Source organism: Austrofundulus limnaeus, unplaced genomic scaffold (assembly GCF_001266775.1).
Source record: "Austrofundulus limnaeus strain Quisiro unplaced genomic scaffold, Austrofundulus_limnaeus-1.0 Scaffold27, whole genome shotgun sequence".
NCBI classification, from domain to species: Eukaryota; Metazoa; Chordata; class Actinopteri; order Cyprinodontiformes; family Rivulidae; genus Austrofundulus; species Austrofundulus limnaeus.
This window is the reverse complement of record NW_013952429.1, coordinates 3,216,615-3,231,734: the sequence shown is the minus strand read 5'-3', so window position 1 is coordinate 3,231,734 and position 15,120 is coordinate 3,216,615. Positions and strand designations below refer to the sequence as shown.

Here is a 15,120-nt window from a genome sequence, read left to right as displayed (position 1 = left end):
TCATAAAATCTCACATTAATAAAGTTATCCTTTTAAAACCTTTTAAAATTGAATTTGGCATTGAATATGCCATAAAAAGCATACAAACAGCAACAATTTGTGCACACTTGCCTTTTGAATAGGATCCAAGCTCATTATTTASTTGTGTTATGGAAGGGAACCCCATGTTTACAGTGCTTTATCAATAAATGGACAAAACAGTTTAATTTTTTCTAAAGGAATGTCTGATTCTGCACACAACAAAATCTTGGATAAACTCCCACCTCACTTATGAGTGTTCAGGAGTTTGCATCATGTCTCTCTCAGCTCGCTGTTTGTGATGTGACTCAGACAGGAAGTGGACTTCACGCGTTTTCTTATGCATCCAGCTCATCATGTGCCAACAAAACTTACACAACAGTTCTTCTCCAGATAAATGAAGAACAGCTGGGAAATTGTTCTGTCCTAAACGTTACAATAGCTTCATATTTTTTGGAGGACGTTGCTGTTTTAGTGAGTCTGTTTTGCCTCGCATTGTGGCTCACTTTTATTTTTTCCTCTCTCTCTGTATTGGGAGGGGAGTTCAGGAAGCTCACCTAACRGCAGGTACAGGGAGCGACCGCAGCCAAAATAACCCAGAAACTCGCCCAAATCAGCGAATTCTGTGAGATTCAGCGTTTTACTAGATCACATTTTGTTTGGTCAATTCTGCGATTCCGTCTTTTTCCTTGTCAACTTATAAATGAGGGTGGAGCAGGAGTGGGTGAACTCTGATTGGCTGTTGTCATGCACATTTCCGCCATGTTTGATTGAGTAAAGAGGCTCACAGCTGATCACCGTAATAATCCTGAAAATTTTCTCAATCAATAATAAATAAATCGCCCAGCCCTACCACCAGCATTATCGCAAAGGTGACTTTTAGTGCAGACAGGATTTCAAATCTCATTTGTAAAAGATGATAAATAAATTATGCAAATTAAAGCTAATGCACTGCACTTTTGAATAAACAGAACAGGGGRAATAATTAAACATAATTATTCAGTGAACTTTTTGTTATAGCTGTTTTTTTCTAAGCCCTTTTTTTAAAAGGCAAAATGCAATCCTCCTCCTGTCTTTTCTACTAAGTAAGCAGTTTTGTGKTAGTTTATATCCCTGACAGGTATATGTCAGCTAATATGTAGCTCTCAGTTTTAACTTGATATCTTTTTTGTCTCTTTTGACATCTGAACTATTGTGCTGCGTGGRACCACAGCTCGTGTTCATCCATGTTTGTCTTGCAGTGACTATTAAGCCATTTTTGTCACYATCTTGTATAAATCCCCAATTTACCCCAATTTCCATTAATTGTCAAATTTTAGTGTTTACTCTCATGGAAAACTGGTAATTATTGGAGCCACAAGCTGTAGATGTAATGACTTCACGTCTTCTTGATTTGCTTTCATCTGGTAATTTTCTTCATTCCTCCAGCCCAACAAGTATGCACTCTTCTCAGCTGTCAGCGTTGTCTGAATTTGGGTTAGCTCCTTCTCAAAAGCCTTTAAGCAGTCAAAAACCCAGACTGGTGACAGGTTAGCCATTTTAATTAAATGCTGTTGAGTTAGATTAAGAGCACCTCCAGATTTAGGGCAAATATAAGTCTTCAAGAATCTCAAGTATGTCAAGGCATGACACAAAGAAACAAAAAATATGYTGCTAACTTCCCTTTAAGGGTGCTTTTGTTACTTTGAGTATGGGCAACATACAGTTACATCAAAATTAGAAGGCACTGAATTTATTTATTTTTTTCCACCAAGGGGGCCCATTTCTGGATAAATCAGCCCGAATGAGATATTTGCTGTTAAATTTACAAAGAGACAGAAARAAACTACAACACTGGTGTTTTGTTATGGCTGCTGGCTGGTGTGTTGTTTTGCCCTGATTGTGCAGACAGCCAACCCCTTYACCTTCAGAGATGAGCTAATCCCACCAATTACCCCCTGAGGTCCACGGTTAGGGATAGCCAGCTGAGTCATCCCTCTCCCCTCCGCCTGTGCTTTCTGCTGGGACAGTATCACTCATCTGTCTGCTTGGAACYGGGCCCACTATAAAGGGGTCTAGGGAGGGATTATTAATTCAATAGACCCAGACCCCATCCTGTTAGTTAAAATTGATGTTCACAGTCAGTGGTTCTGTTTAGCAAGGTGAAAAATGAAAATATTTGTATTGGCAAGAATTGTGCCAGTAATTTAGTGTAATGTTAAAGTTCACTGTGTGTGTTTTCTGAATAACAATGTGTTGTATGGACAGATTACAGGGCAGAGTCTAAAGCATTAATGCTYGTGGAAGAGGCAGGGAGGGGAGGTTAGTGGCCATCTGGAGACAAATCCCCCCACCCTTCATAAATACAGTATAAGCTGCAGCAGGACATAACCACCATCAGTGATATAATTTTACTTTTATTAGTTTTTATGTCTTTATTTGTTCAATTGTAAGCGCTATTTGCTGGGTTTTAATTAATTTATGTTACCACAGATAGTTATAAATTACATCTAACATTTTATTTTCATTGTCAGTTCTGTACGCTTTAATAGGAGATAAGCTTGGTGCCAGTTGTGAAGTATTTAAAGTCTACATGCCCCAAAGCATATGTTGTCTGTGTCAAAATGGTTCCAGTTCAGCAACTGGTTCAGCAGACCCTGGACCCCCTAAGGCCTACTGGCTGCCACGGACAAAATAATTTGAAGAAATGTGGCTGTGCAGCCAAGTCAAGCTCAGAAATCTGAAAGGTGGTAATGACTTATGAGATCCAAAATGGAAAGCGTGAAAAGGCTGAAGGAAAGAATGACTCATAGTCTAACAGAAACAGAAAAATATGTATATGAAAACATAAATTATATGTACATGATAATTTAGATCACGATGATTGATTGGATTTTGACCCACCCCTGAGTAGGTGTAGGTGTAGGAATTGAAGAATTATTACAGGAAAATAAAATCCACATTGTTTCCTCCTGATTTCTCTTGTCATTTTGTTCTTATGATCTTGGTTTTTTTTCCTGCATAGTCACTGCCTAATTGCCCTTCAATAAACCATGTACATAAACATTAAAACTATAAAATATTAACATTTACATTAGTGCTGCAGGGTGATCTAATAATCAATCACRTTTTTTGTTTTGCAGACATACTCAGGTCTCTTCTGTGTTGTCATCAATCCTTACAAAAACCTGCCCATCTACTCAGAGAACATTATTGAGATGTATCGAGGCAAGAAAAGGCACGAAATGCCCCCACACATATACGCTATCTCAGAGTCAGCATACAGGTGCATGCTGCAAGGTAAGTCTGAGCTTTATTGTTGTTTATAACCAGCTCCTCTCTATCTCGGTCCACCACACTGCCAGGAAGTAACGCTCAAATGGACTTCAAAATGTCACAGGGTGTCTGTTGGTTTCAAGGTTTACRTTTTTTAATTTTTTTTATTTTCAAGTAAAAGGTTTAAAGGTTTAAAGTTTCTCTGAGAATCACAACAGAAATGTCATTGTCGCTGTATATTTTTGTAATTATTTATGCATAATTGCGGCTCAGAGTCGGAAATGTTCTGTGTGTCGGCTTGCTGCAGCTGTTTTGACTCACACAAGACGAGACTTTTTTTAAAGTGAGAGCAGTGCAGGCTGAGTGATGTCTTCCAAGACCTTTGGCATGTAGTTGGCATGTCTCCAAGGCTCTATGAGCAGTGACTGACTGGGATCAGACCAGCAAGAACAGAGAGGGTGACCCCATTGTGCCCGACAATAGATCCTTTGTGGGGCTGTGAGGGCTGACCAGTGGGGGTGGCGACAAACTGGACAGTTCTGTCAGTCCTTTTAGGTTTTGTTGTCCTTTATTTTTCTGCACTCAAGGAAGTGGAGGACCTCTGTGATTTGGTAGTCACTGTGCCATTTCTGTTCAAGAACAACAAACAGAAATAACCACTTTTTGTACCTTGTTTCTGTAGGTGTAAAATTGTGCAGACCCTCCATTTAAGTTTGCAGAGGTTTTTTTGCATATGTCTTTTCTTTGCATTGCGCAGTCTTTTATGCAAACTGAGATTTGACATTCATAATTTTACATGAATAGTTAGTTAGTTACCTTAAATGAGGCCCTCTGCTTGTGCTAAGTGGATGTCTTTMAGCGATTTTAATTCTGCTGCATCCCTTTTGTGTGCAGATCAGGAATAACAGATGTGGTTTAAAAGGAGGTTTGTAGGTTAGAGATTATTGAAGGCCAGCTGCTTTCAGAAGTGGCCCTGAGCATTTTACCAACCTGGGTAATGTAAGAAATATTAAAGCTCTAAAAAAAGATATTTTTTTTCTTTATTTCAACAGAGTGGCAATAAAGACACTGATTTGTTTTAAGAAGTGAATATTGATCAAGATGCATCTTTTGGTGCAAATAAAAATTAACCTTTTTAACTATGAGATGGAAATTTTGCAAGCATGTTTGTTTCTTTAACTTGAAAAACACAGCTATTTGAAACAGTGACATTCTGACTCAATTTTCTTATTTAATCTTTCAGTTTTTGTATTCTAAACCCATYTAAGCTGTTTTACTGCCACAACTGTTATTAACAGTGAAGACGGTTTACAGCAGAATGTCAGCGTTTTCCCTTTAGAAAAGGCTAATCTATTTTTGAGTGTTCATAAAATAAAAAATACACTTAGCTGCTCGCTGCAGATCTACTTAAAGAGTGTTGTGCACATCAGCRTTCTGGCAGTGTTTTTATATTGCAGTATGTCTCATTTTAATAATGCAGAAACAGGAATTGTGAAAGCGTACTGGAACTGAAAAACAAGGTCTATCAATGGGATGTCATTTATAAATAGTCTCATACAATATTCCTTTACTCATCTCTCCCTTCTGTTGATTTATGTGTTTTTAAAGTATTGGCAGTGTGCTGAGTAGGACTGCAACCAATGAAAAATACAGTAGTTGTCTAATCTGTAGATTTCTTTTTGATTGATMAGTTATTCAGTTAATATTTTAAATAATTTCTGCTTCCTGTGCGAGCATCTCCAGTCATTTTTGACCTTGCTTGCTAAGATCTGCCCATTTTTTTGTCTTTATCTTAACGCACTAGACGTTTCCCCAGCAAATAAAATAATGACCCATGAAAACATAAATCAATTTGTGGTGTTACTTGTTGTAACATTACATAACATTAAGATGAAAGAAGGCATACAAAAGTCTTTGGACACATAAGTAAACCAAATCTGATATTTACTGCAGCTTTTCTGTGAAGCCAACCATTTCTCTGAAGACAGGCCGAACGAGGTGTTGCCTAACAAAGATGTGGTGTGTGTGTAAGGAAACCTCTTGAACTCACTGGACATCTGTTACTGATTATGGTTTCAGATTCTTTGCATAATTGCCGTCATTGCCCTGACACTGTTTGCTTTCTGACATACACAAAACCGATGGTAGTATTTGTGAAACTGTGACTAAATGCCTGCGTTTGTTTGAATGAAAGCCTGTTAAAGTAGGAATCATGTTTGCATCTATTTTGATTTCCAAGTGTGAGCATGGCTCAGCAGAACTGTCCCATGTGGGGTTATGAAACAGAACCTCTTTGTTTCAGTGAAAATGAAGGAAAATTCATTTTTTAATCATTTTTTTTATATATTCTCCCTTAAATCAGGGCAAAAGATCAAGTCCGGATAGATCAAGCTAGACAAATTTTCTTTAAATACATGACAAAACAAATTATTTGTATAGTCTTTATATTGGACAGATTTCTTTTCCTGGATTGATGTCTGAAGTGTGTGTTTACACKTCATTGCCACTGCCACTTCTAAACACAGACAGTAGCCCTCAATGACCGACTTTGGTCTTGGACTRGTGTTGCACAGCTTCAAAATGAGCTCACTGTCATGAGTAAAAATCACCACTTTGTTCCTTTTTAAAGGAAGAAAAAGTAAATAGTCACTGCTGATTCCAGATTTGTAAGACATTCTTACCCTCTCTTTATTGTTTTTTTGTTTCTTTTTTTCCTCAGTGAATATACATGTGTATATCACATACTGACAAATTTTAAAATAACTTTTTTTTTACTTTAGCATATTATGTTACGTTTTTAGGTGAAGCTAGCAACAAGGTTCTCAATCACGCCAAATCCACAAAGCTTTTCTTATGATATTAATGTCAGTGTGTGTTAGTTGTCATGTGAACAGAAACCCAGTCCTTGTCAGACCTTAGCAGCACTGCACAGTCTTGAGACATGAATAGAATTGAAGTGACCACCAGACAAAGACTAGATCGTATCTGTCCAGTGTGTCTGCACCGCTCAGATAAAGAAGACAGTAGACTTCTCTGGGGTGGGGGCACGCTGTGACGTTTGTAGCTAATTTAAATGAAACGTGACGGCATCAGAAAAAGTCCCTACCTGTTATTACTGTGGATGGTGGGATAAGGTAAAGCTCTAGCATTTTTAAGGGATCTTTGCATAAGTAATAATTGAATTTGTTTTCTWTTTAGCCACGAACGCCTGGCTTACACGACTGTGTGGAGAGCAGAAATTTCCCCAATAAAGAGTTGTCTTCATTGACCCAAAACTCACTTTTTGTTTGACTGCGAAATTATTTTTTTGAGCTCTAATCAAAATTYTCTACAGAATAAGCACCACATGTTTTTACAATTTACATTTGTACATGYGTACACATATTTAATGATGAATAAATTCCACACGTTTCTATTTTAGACAAGTAAAYAAAGGTTACACCAATGTTATTCCATTTTGTCAGGAGGACATTTGTGTTAAAGTACAAAATTCTGCAAGTTTCTGCTCTAAACCAGGAAACCCATGCTATCCTTTATGAGTCGTGCAGCTGTGTCTTCCGTTCAATAATTGTCCAACAGTTTACCCCAAAGGAACACAGTCAGCACTTCTGGAGACCTTCACCTCTGGTAGAACAGTCCAGCCTCTGGCCCAACATGTACAAAGTGATTTATTGTGTTTACTTAAGAGACCTTAACTTTATTTTAGTTTTGCTTCCATTGTGCCAACAATAAGTGTGAACAGTTTAACCAATGTTTTATTTTGTTGACCTTAGATGGTGATATATTTGTTTAAAAATCAGTGAAATTAAAAGGTGTAGAAGTTTTTCTACTTCTATTAGTTTTTATTCACAAGGTTGACCTCTAGATTAATATTGAGACATTTTATATCCAGTGTTGCATCCTCTCTAATCCTATGAAAACTTCACAGTAAATATGTTTCAGTTGCACTGTGTCTCTCTCTACACTAAAAAAATACTAATGTTACAAATGTAACAGATTCCTCTCAGATGGTCTTTTTGGGTTTTATGTGTTTTTCCAGTCATCAGTCAAAATTTACTCCCTCAGTATAAAAATACAGACTTCGAGTTAAAGAATTAATGATCCTTGAGTTCAGCCTCACCGCGTGTAAGAGAAATAGTCTGAGCTACGTTTAAATAATCAGTCCTAAACTGTCAAATAAGTATATTTTGTATTTACTACTACTGGTGTTTGAAGAAAAATTCAAAATTGGTTTAATTTTTCAATCTGAAATTGCCTTAAATTACTTTCTGCAGCTTTTTATTATTAAAGGTCTGTTTTTTTTCCCCGTATTTGAGCTTCTTTCTACTCAGCCAACCATGTGACTGGTCTGCAGGCACCATCCCTGCAGAAACACTGATGCCAAGATAAACTACTGTTTTCCCTTTTTTTGTTATTGCCGTCAATTTTTCCTCAGCAGTCTTAAATTTACTGTCTCATTGAGTTCATGAGATATTCTAAACTGGAAAAAATGTTGTTGCTATAGCGGTCATTTTTTTAAAATCGCAAATCAACCTCGGTGCTAAAGATTAAAAAATATATTTATATGGAACAAGAAATGCATCATGTCCATATGACTTGAACCTTCTGACATGAGAAGTGCCTCTTTTAAACTGTGCTGTAAGCAGAGTTTATTAAAGTGAGGAGGCAGAAGTAAAAACTGGGATTGTACTTCTGTTTATAATTTGTGTTGTTCAAAATAGTGTGGTTATCTTTCATTTTTTATTTTTGCTTCCTACAGATCGAGAGGACCAATCCATTCTTTGCACGTGAGTAAACAGTCTTTTTGCTCAAGTTCATGTATGTGAACTCATATGTGGACCAGGACCCTTGGGTGGGTCGTGACAGCTCTTTTTTAAGTGAGTGAGTGACCAGACTGTCACCACTTCAAATGTAGGTCTGAGAAATGTCTGACATTTCTGTGAGACAGCATCTGGTGTATTCCAACAGTAAGTGTGCACAGATGACAGGAATGCAGCCACGAAAGATGCTGTTAGAATGTAAACAATGCTGCTGTCTGGTAGGAAGCATGAACATTAAGGTTTTTGTATTATTTTGTRAAGCTGGGTACTAGGGATGTAACCTTACAAGTACATGAATTAGACAGCATATAAGTCTTGACCTTGGGAATGTACAAACTATCAGTCCAAGGTGAACACTATGTATGCAGTTAGCTGCTGTTAACAGAGTAATCATGGACTAACAAGACAAAAAACACCCACACTCCCATATCCATACTCTGCCACGTCACACTGGCTCAGTCAAAAAAGCAAAACAATGTCTAACACATACTTGGTGTGTGCAAATTTGCACGTTCTGTAAAACCTCAGACATGCTCTAAATCTAAAATGCTGCGACCGTTTCTGCAAGACTTAAGGCCCTGGAAATATTTTTCTCTCCTGTTTCACTATGTCATGGTGACTGTATGAGATAGCAGCAAGCCAGGAACCACAGCTGCAAACTTGTGCCGTCACTTGGAAAATAAAATGCCACGAAAGTGCGATAGAAAGTATGCACCAGTGTTGATCACAGTTTAGCCTGTGCAGTGAAAGGGAGGACAGTCCAATCACATTCAGTCAAACTAATTTAACATGAACTCAGTGCTGAGCACCTGGAAATGTGCAAACCTGCAATGATTTATTATGTGGTCCTTTTATGGTCCTCTGGTGGTTAAACTGTTGATGTGAAAAGTTTAGTGTATGGCTTCGTTTGGGGGGTGTCTGTTTTTGTGTCAGCTGTCCTTTATTTTATTTTATTTTATTTTTTTCGTTGCAGAGGCGAGTCAGGAGCTGGAAAGACAGAAAACACTAAAAAGGTCATCCAGTACCTGGCACATGTTGCTTCCTCCCACAAAGGAAGAAGGGATCACAGCATGACTGTAAGTATTCTATCAAAACTATACATTCTGCAGCAGATACCCCTTTTTAGCTTTCAAATACCTGCTTTAACCCAAACACTGACTGAGTTACTGTAAAAACTCTGAATATAGTTACAGTATGTCAGCGTAATACTAGAAAAACACTGTTTGGACTAAAGAGATTTCATTGAGTTGTTTGGCTAAGATGAGATTTTTGGCCACATTTCTTTGCAAACAGTTGTTACTGTGAGCAGGTGTGAAGGACAATTATATGTCTAATCTAACAGTTTACATTTGTTTATCTGTAACAGCCTGAATCACCCAAACCAGTGAAGCTACAGGCAAGTTGCCATGTTTCCTTACACACATTGTTTATACGCATGCTACACTAACGTTTTCCATCCAAACAAAACCATTCTCTCTAAAACTGAACTGTCTCTTTCCTCTGGAATGGTGTCCCTGATTGCACTTTACTTCATATTGTTATTAAAATTAAAACCATTAGAATCTTCTACTCTCTGTCTGTCAGGCACAAAATGCATCTGTAACTGTTAAAATTGGCATGATTACCAACACTTCCTTCATAGTGTCTTTGTTGTTGTTGTTTTTCCACATACAGTATGTTTATAATTTGCTTTTCTTATTCAGTGAAACATTGCATGCACATGTTTTTTTGTTGTGGTAGCCACATGGTCAGATTTGGCCAACAGCTTGTGTTGTTTAAAAGTTTTTACTGCTGTTTAAGTTTTAATTACAGTTACATACGTGTTGTAAATGTGTTTTGGTTGTTGATAAAAGCATCACATCATACAAAAACAAGGTTGTGACTAACAACTACATCCACAGTACAGTAGTCAGGTTTTCTTTGGCTTGATTTTTTTTTTACAAGCTGTCTCTTTTCTGAGCAGACACTGAATTACAGACGCAGGGTATCAGTAACCTTACTAATAATACTTACTAGATATTACAGTCACGTAGCTGATAAATATAGTTTTTCAGTTTGTTTTCTGCCTAATAATAACCTTTAACTCAAAGCTTTGGCAGTGCTCTGTTTCAGAAATTTTCTCTTGGTATCCATGACATAAATGCAGTTTATTATTTTTGTACATTATTTATTTAACAACTGAATCTCCTCATGTCCTACAGAGTGGAGCCCTGCTTTATGTGAGTAGTTTGTAGTTTTTTTTTTAACCATCTCAGCTCACTTATAAGATACACTAAGTGCTTTGCTCACTCTGGTGCCACCTACAAGATAAACTGCCTCACTTTTAACTTTTACGTTTTTGTTTTTTTTAGTCAGAGTGGGAGCTTTCTGTCCTGCTGTAGTTTGAACTTTTGCCTTGCATGATCTACATTTTCTTCTCTGGTTTAATTAATGGCTTGATATTTTCTCAAATATACATGAGATCTGTAATATATGAAAACTATTACAGACTACATAATTTAAGAAAAGCATCTTTTGAGTATTTACTTATAATTATCACATACTTTATTTGCTTCTGCATGTGTATAATCAAATAAGTCTTTTTCCTAGTGTCCTAAGTTTCATCTCAAATATAATGTCACTTCTAACACATTGCTTGTTCTTTTTTTCTCCTTTTGTGAAAGTATTTTATAAAAGTTTTGGTCCATCTTTAAGTACTGATCAGAGTTTAGTAATCATAGAGTATTATTTACTGGAATGGTTGAGTAGTTGAAACTAATTTCTAGTAGGTAAAATTAAATTTCAAGGTCTGATTTGTTTAATTTTCTAACTGTTGTTTTTCATCCTTGAACATCCTCCAACAAATTGTACATCAACCAGACAATCATCAAAAAAGATTTTTGGTATTTTTACCAAAAAAAAAAACAAAGTAGTGGCGACCGCTGAAGAAGGGAGCAGCTGAAAAACAATAAAAAAAACCTGTATTTAAAAAAAATCAGATTTCATGTCACCTCATCTTAATCACTTTACTTGGAGGTCTTTGCAGAACATTTTTTTCAGTTTGTTTTCTCTTCCTAAGAATCTGGGCCAGATGAATTTTCCACATGGTCTAGTTCCCGACTAGCATTCTTATTTTTCTTGCATTACAAAAAAAAAAAAAAAAAGGACGACTTGGAATATTTGTCTGGCTATGACCTCCGAGGCAGATGTTGAGCAATACAAACACAACTGGGCTGGATTTACTGGGACAGTTCTGACTTATCCTTTCTGGCTGACCCAAAGGCTCTGCCACAGCTCTCCAAACAGAGGTTTTGAAAAGAGTCCAACGTRCAGCAGTTTTGCAAGAAAATATACATTTTTAGGAAGCAATTCTTGGAAGTAAAGAGGGAGCAGAATAAACAGACAAGTAGAAGTTTCAAATGAGGAAATTTAACAATCAAGCTGCTTCACTTTTATAAAAACAAAGACTTTGAGTCTGAATGATCTGCTCAAAAATTCAGCTCATTTTTCGCCGCACATCCTGAGTAAGTTGCTGATTCTTTAGTTCCCTTTTGTGGAAAAAGTCTTACTCAAATCTTTGGCGCGTAAATCTGTTTCTGTCGTAATGGGAGAACAGTTTTCTCAGCCACGAGAAGATAAATAACTCTGCAGACAAGAAGTGTTTTATCTTTCATCAGCTCTGGATCCTCTGGTCACGACAAAGCCCACAATGAGGTTTAGTTAAACACATAATGAAAACACCTGTCAAAATATCTTCATCGCTCTATTAGGTTTGTTACCAGTTTCTGGTTTTGCTCACTTTGTGGTAATAAAGTTTTCTGCATTTGCATGTTTTATTTCCGGTAGTTTTTTAAAAATTTTTGTCACTTTTTCTTGTCAAACTTACAACACTACTTGTGTGTATATTGTGTGCTTCTTTTAAAGGGTGAATTGGAACGTCAGCTTTTACAAGCCAACCCCATTCTCGAGGCATTTGGGAACGCAAAGACTGTGAAAAATGACAACTCGTCCCGTTTTGTGAGTAGATCCAGTTGAAAACTTTGATTTGATCTTTAACATTAGAATCCAGTTTAAAGGTCTGTGTTTGTGTCATAAACACAATTTAATTATTAGTCTGTCGTCATTTATACCCGTCTTCACTAAACTTCGTTAAGCTTTCTATAACCTGTATGGTCTGTAATAATGCTGCTGATTTTAAACTAACTTTGAAAAACACCTTTAGACAGAATAATTCTGCTACTATTTTAGGATTTACCAAATAGTCAATGTCAAATTTATTTATATAGCACATTAAAAACAACAAAAGCTGACTAAAGTGCTTTACTGTTCAGTCAAGACTTGTATCAAAATCAAAACAAATAATAGATACAAATGCAGTACAGAAACACACTATAATATATAAAAACCTCTAACTATTTTAATCAAAAACCAAAGAAAAGAGATGGGTCTTCAGCAAAGATTCAAGCCTCAGCTGACCGAATATTAAGAGGTAGAAATAGTTTCTTTCCTATTAATTTGGGATGTTGACCCCTCACCTGTCAGACAAACTTCCACCCAAGATGAAATACTGATACTGGTCAAATTAACTGAAGTCTATGTTATAAATTCTTTCCTTTTTTAGTGTTTTTTATATCCTGTGTTAATTTTGTTTCAGGGGAAATTCATTCGGATCAACTTCGATGTCGCCGGATACATYGTTGGAGCCAATATTGAAACCTGTATCCTGTTTTCAAATTGATAAAACACATTTTAGTCACTGTGAATCATATATTCATGAGGAAAATGGGTTTGTATTTTTTGACGAAAGCAAAATCTAACTTTGAAAGCTGCAGCTCTAAACCTCTTGAGGTTGGTCAAAAAGCCTTTAGGTTTTAGTTTTATTCTCATCAGACACATTCGGTCCAAGCTTTGAACCTCATTGTAACTCAGCTACTTTTCCAGCTCCGGAGTAGATTTGTTCTTCCTGACTCTTCTGTGTCAGACCTTTTGGAGAAGTCCCGAGCCATTCGTCAAGCCAAAGATGAGCGCACCTTCCACGTCTTTTACCAGCTGCTGGCAGGGGCCGGCGAGCATCTGAAGTGTGAGTAGATGGAGAGCCGAGCGCTCGTTAAACTGTCGAAATACTTCATTCTGTCGTAACTCAGGACCACAGGTGCTTTTTAGCTGCAAGACTGCTGACAGCTGGCAAAATAAAGGAAAAGTCCTTGACCCCCTACAGTGTTGAGGCTCGTGGTTCTGGTGCTCCATTAGAGTTCTAGAAAGATGCAGGAAAAAAAGCAACATTTTGTCACTTTTGTGAAGAGTAATTTTTTTAATTTTTTCTATCTCCAGCGGATTTGCTTTTAGAAGGCTTCAACAACTACCGTTTCCTGTCAAACGGTCACATCCCAATTCCAGGCCAGCAGGACAAAGACAACTTCCAGGAGACCATGGAAGCCATGCACATCATGAGCTTCGCCCATGAGGAGATTCTGGGTATCTGTCATGCTAACTCTGTTTCAATGGCCAGTATTTAAAACTTAAAATGCAGAAATGTCTGAAGTTTTCTGTGGATTCTGATATTTGCAGCCATGTTGAAGGTGGTGTCCTCGGTGCTTCAGTTTGGTAACATAGTTTTCAAGAAAGAAAGGAACACAGATCAGGCCTCCATGCCTGATAATACAGGTAGGTGTTTCAGAGTGACAGCAAACTGCCTGAACAGACACCTCTCTAGCTCTGCTCCTCCTCCCCTGTCCTCCCTCATTCCCTGCACCTTCTCCTGAGCTCTTCCATCCACCCAAAGATATTTACTCCAAAAAAGAAAAAAAGCAGCAGCCTTTCAGTTCCTCCACATGTGGCTCTGCTCATTTATTWCTAAACAAAGTGAGACGTGAAGAGGTTGAAGGAGTCTGTGTTTAATGATGCAGTTCAAATATTCCCAAATGCTGCAACACAACGCAGACGTGTTTTCATTAGCTGTAGACCTTGGCTGGTCCAGATAAGATCTTTACTTTTCCACAGTTTCTAGCCATCATCAATATTTTATRTCCATCACATTTCATATTGCTTAGAGCTTCATAATAATAAAACAAAGTTGAACTCCACCGTTGACCCACTGTTTTAACAAAGATCTTGTGTAACATGAAGTCGTTTACTTTTTTCAATCGTATTATTCAGATATTCTTAAAGTTTCTACATGATTTCTGCTTTGTTTCTTGGTTAAACAACTTAACAAACTGGAGAGAGTTGGACATTTGTATTAAAATTTTTTTATTTATTTTGCGAGTAAAAAATTATATTCTTTTACATTTTTGTGTTTCCCAGCTGCTCAGAAGCTGTGTCACCTGTTGGGTATGAATGTGATGGAGTTTACCAGAGCCATCCTGACTCCCAGAATCAAAGTGGGGAGAGATTATGTCCAGAAAGCACAGACCAAGGAACAGGTTCGATTTTATAGGCTTTTATATTTAAAACAACCAGTAATATTTTTTAGGTTTATTCAGTCACTGAACTGATTTCTTTTATCAATTTCATGTTTTTGTAGGTTTTGTTTCTTGGTTGTTCAGTTCAGTTTTTCTTTAAAAAAAGTATTTATGGATTGTTAGCATGTCTGTTTAAACACTGCGACCACCTGTACTGTATACCTGCTTAAGCTTTTAATTTTATTTATTCTTTCTCTCTGTGTTGTCCCTCTGTTGTTTCTTTTCTCTCTCGTTTCTCTGCCTCTCTTCCAGGCTGACTTCGCTGTTGAGGCTCTGGCTAAAGCAACATACGAGCGTCTTTTCCGCTGGCTCGTCCACCGCATTAATAAAGCTCTGGACAGGACCAAACGGCAGGGAGCCTCCTTCATCGGTATTCTGGACATCGCAGGTTTTGAGATTTTCCAGGTTTGTGTTGAATTCTTTATGATTTTCATTTTTAAGACAGTGTGTATAATTTGTAAGTAATTTTGTCAAATCATCTAATTTCTTGTTTGTTTTTTTTCCCTCCCACAGCTGAACTCCTTTGAGCAACTGTGCATCAACTACACCAACGAGAAGCTGCAGCAGCTCTTCAACCACACCATGTT

The 15,120-nt window shown here is 37.2% G+C and overlaps 1 protein-coding gene across 1 annotated transcript in view; it reads left to right on the top strand.

Moving 5' to 3' along the window:
* Positions 1 to 3,182: 3,182 nt before the first annotated feature.
* The window catches only part of LOC106515300 (myosin-10), a gene marked incomplete at its 5' end in the record, with an annotated part of 28,887 nt that continues 16,949 nt past the window's right edge, over positions 3,183 to 15,120 (top strand). Inside the window, 13 exon segments of the mRNA XM_014005017.1 lie at positions 3,183 to 3,297; positions 8,033 to 8,060; positions 9,067 to 9,169; positions 9,460 to 9,489; positions 10,295 to 10,312; positions 11,997 to 12,089; positions 12,727 to 12,790; positions 13,054 to 13,152; positions 13,404 to 13,547; positions 13,641 to 13,736; positions 14,376 to 14,494; positions 14,786 to 14,938; positions 15,047 to 15,120. Of these exon segments, the coding sequence (XP_013860471.1) occupies positions 3,183 to 3,297; positions 8,033 to 8,060; positions 9,067 to 9,169; positions 9,460 to 9,489; positions 10,295 to 10,312; positions 11,997 to 12,089; positions 12,727 to 12,790; positions 13,054 to 13,152; positions 13,404 to 13,547; positions 13,641 to 13,736; positions 14,376 to 14,494; positions 14,786 to 14,938; positions 15,047 to 15,120 (1,136 nt within the window).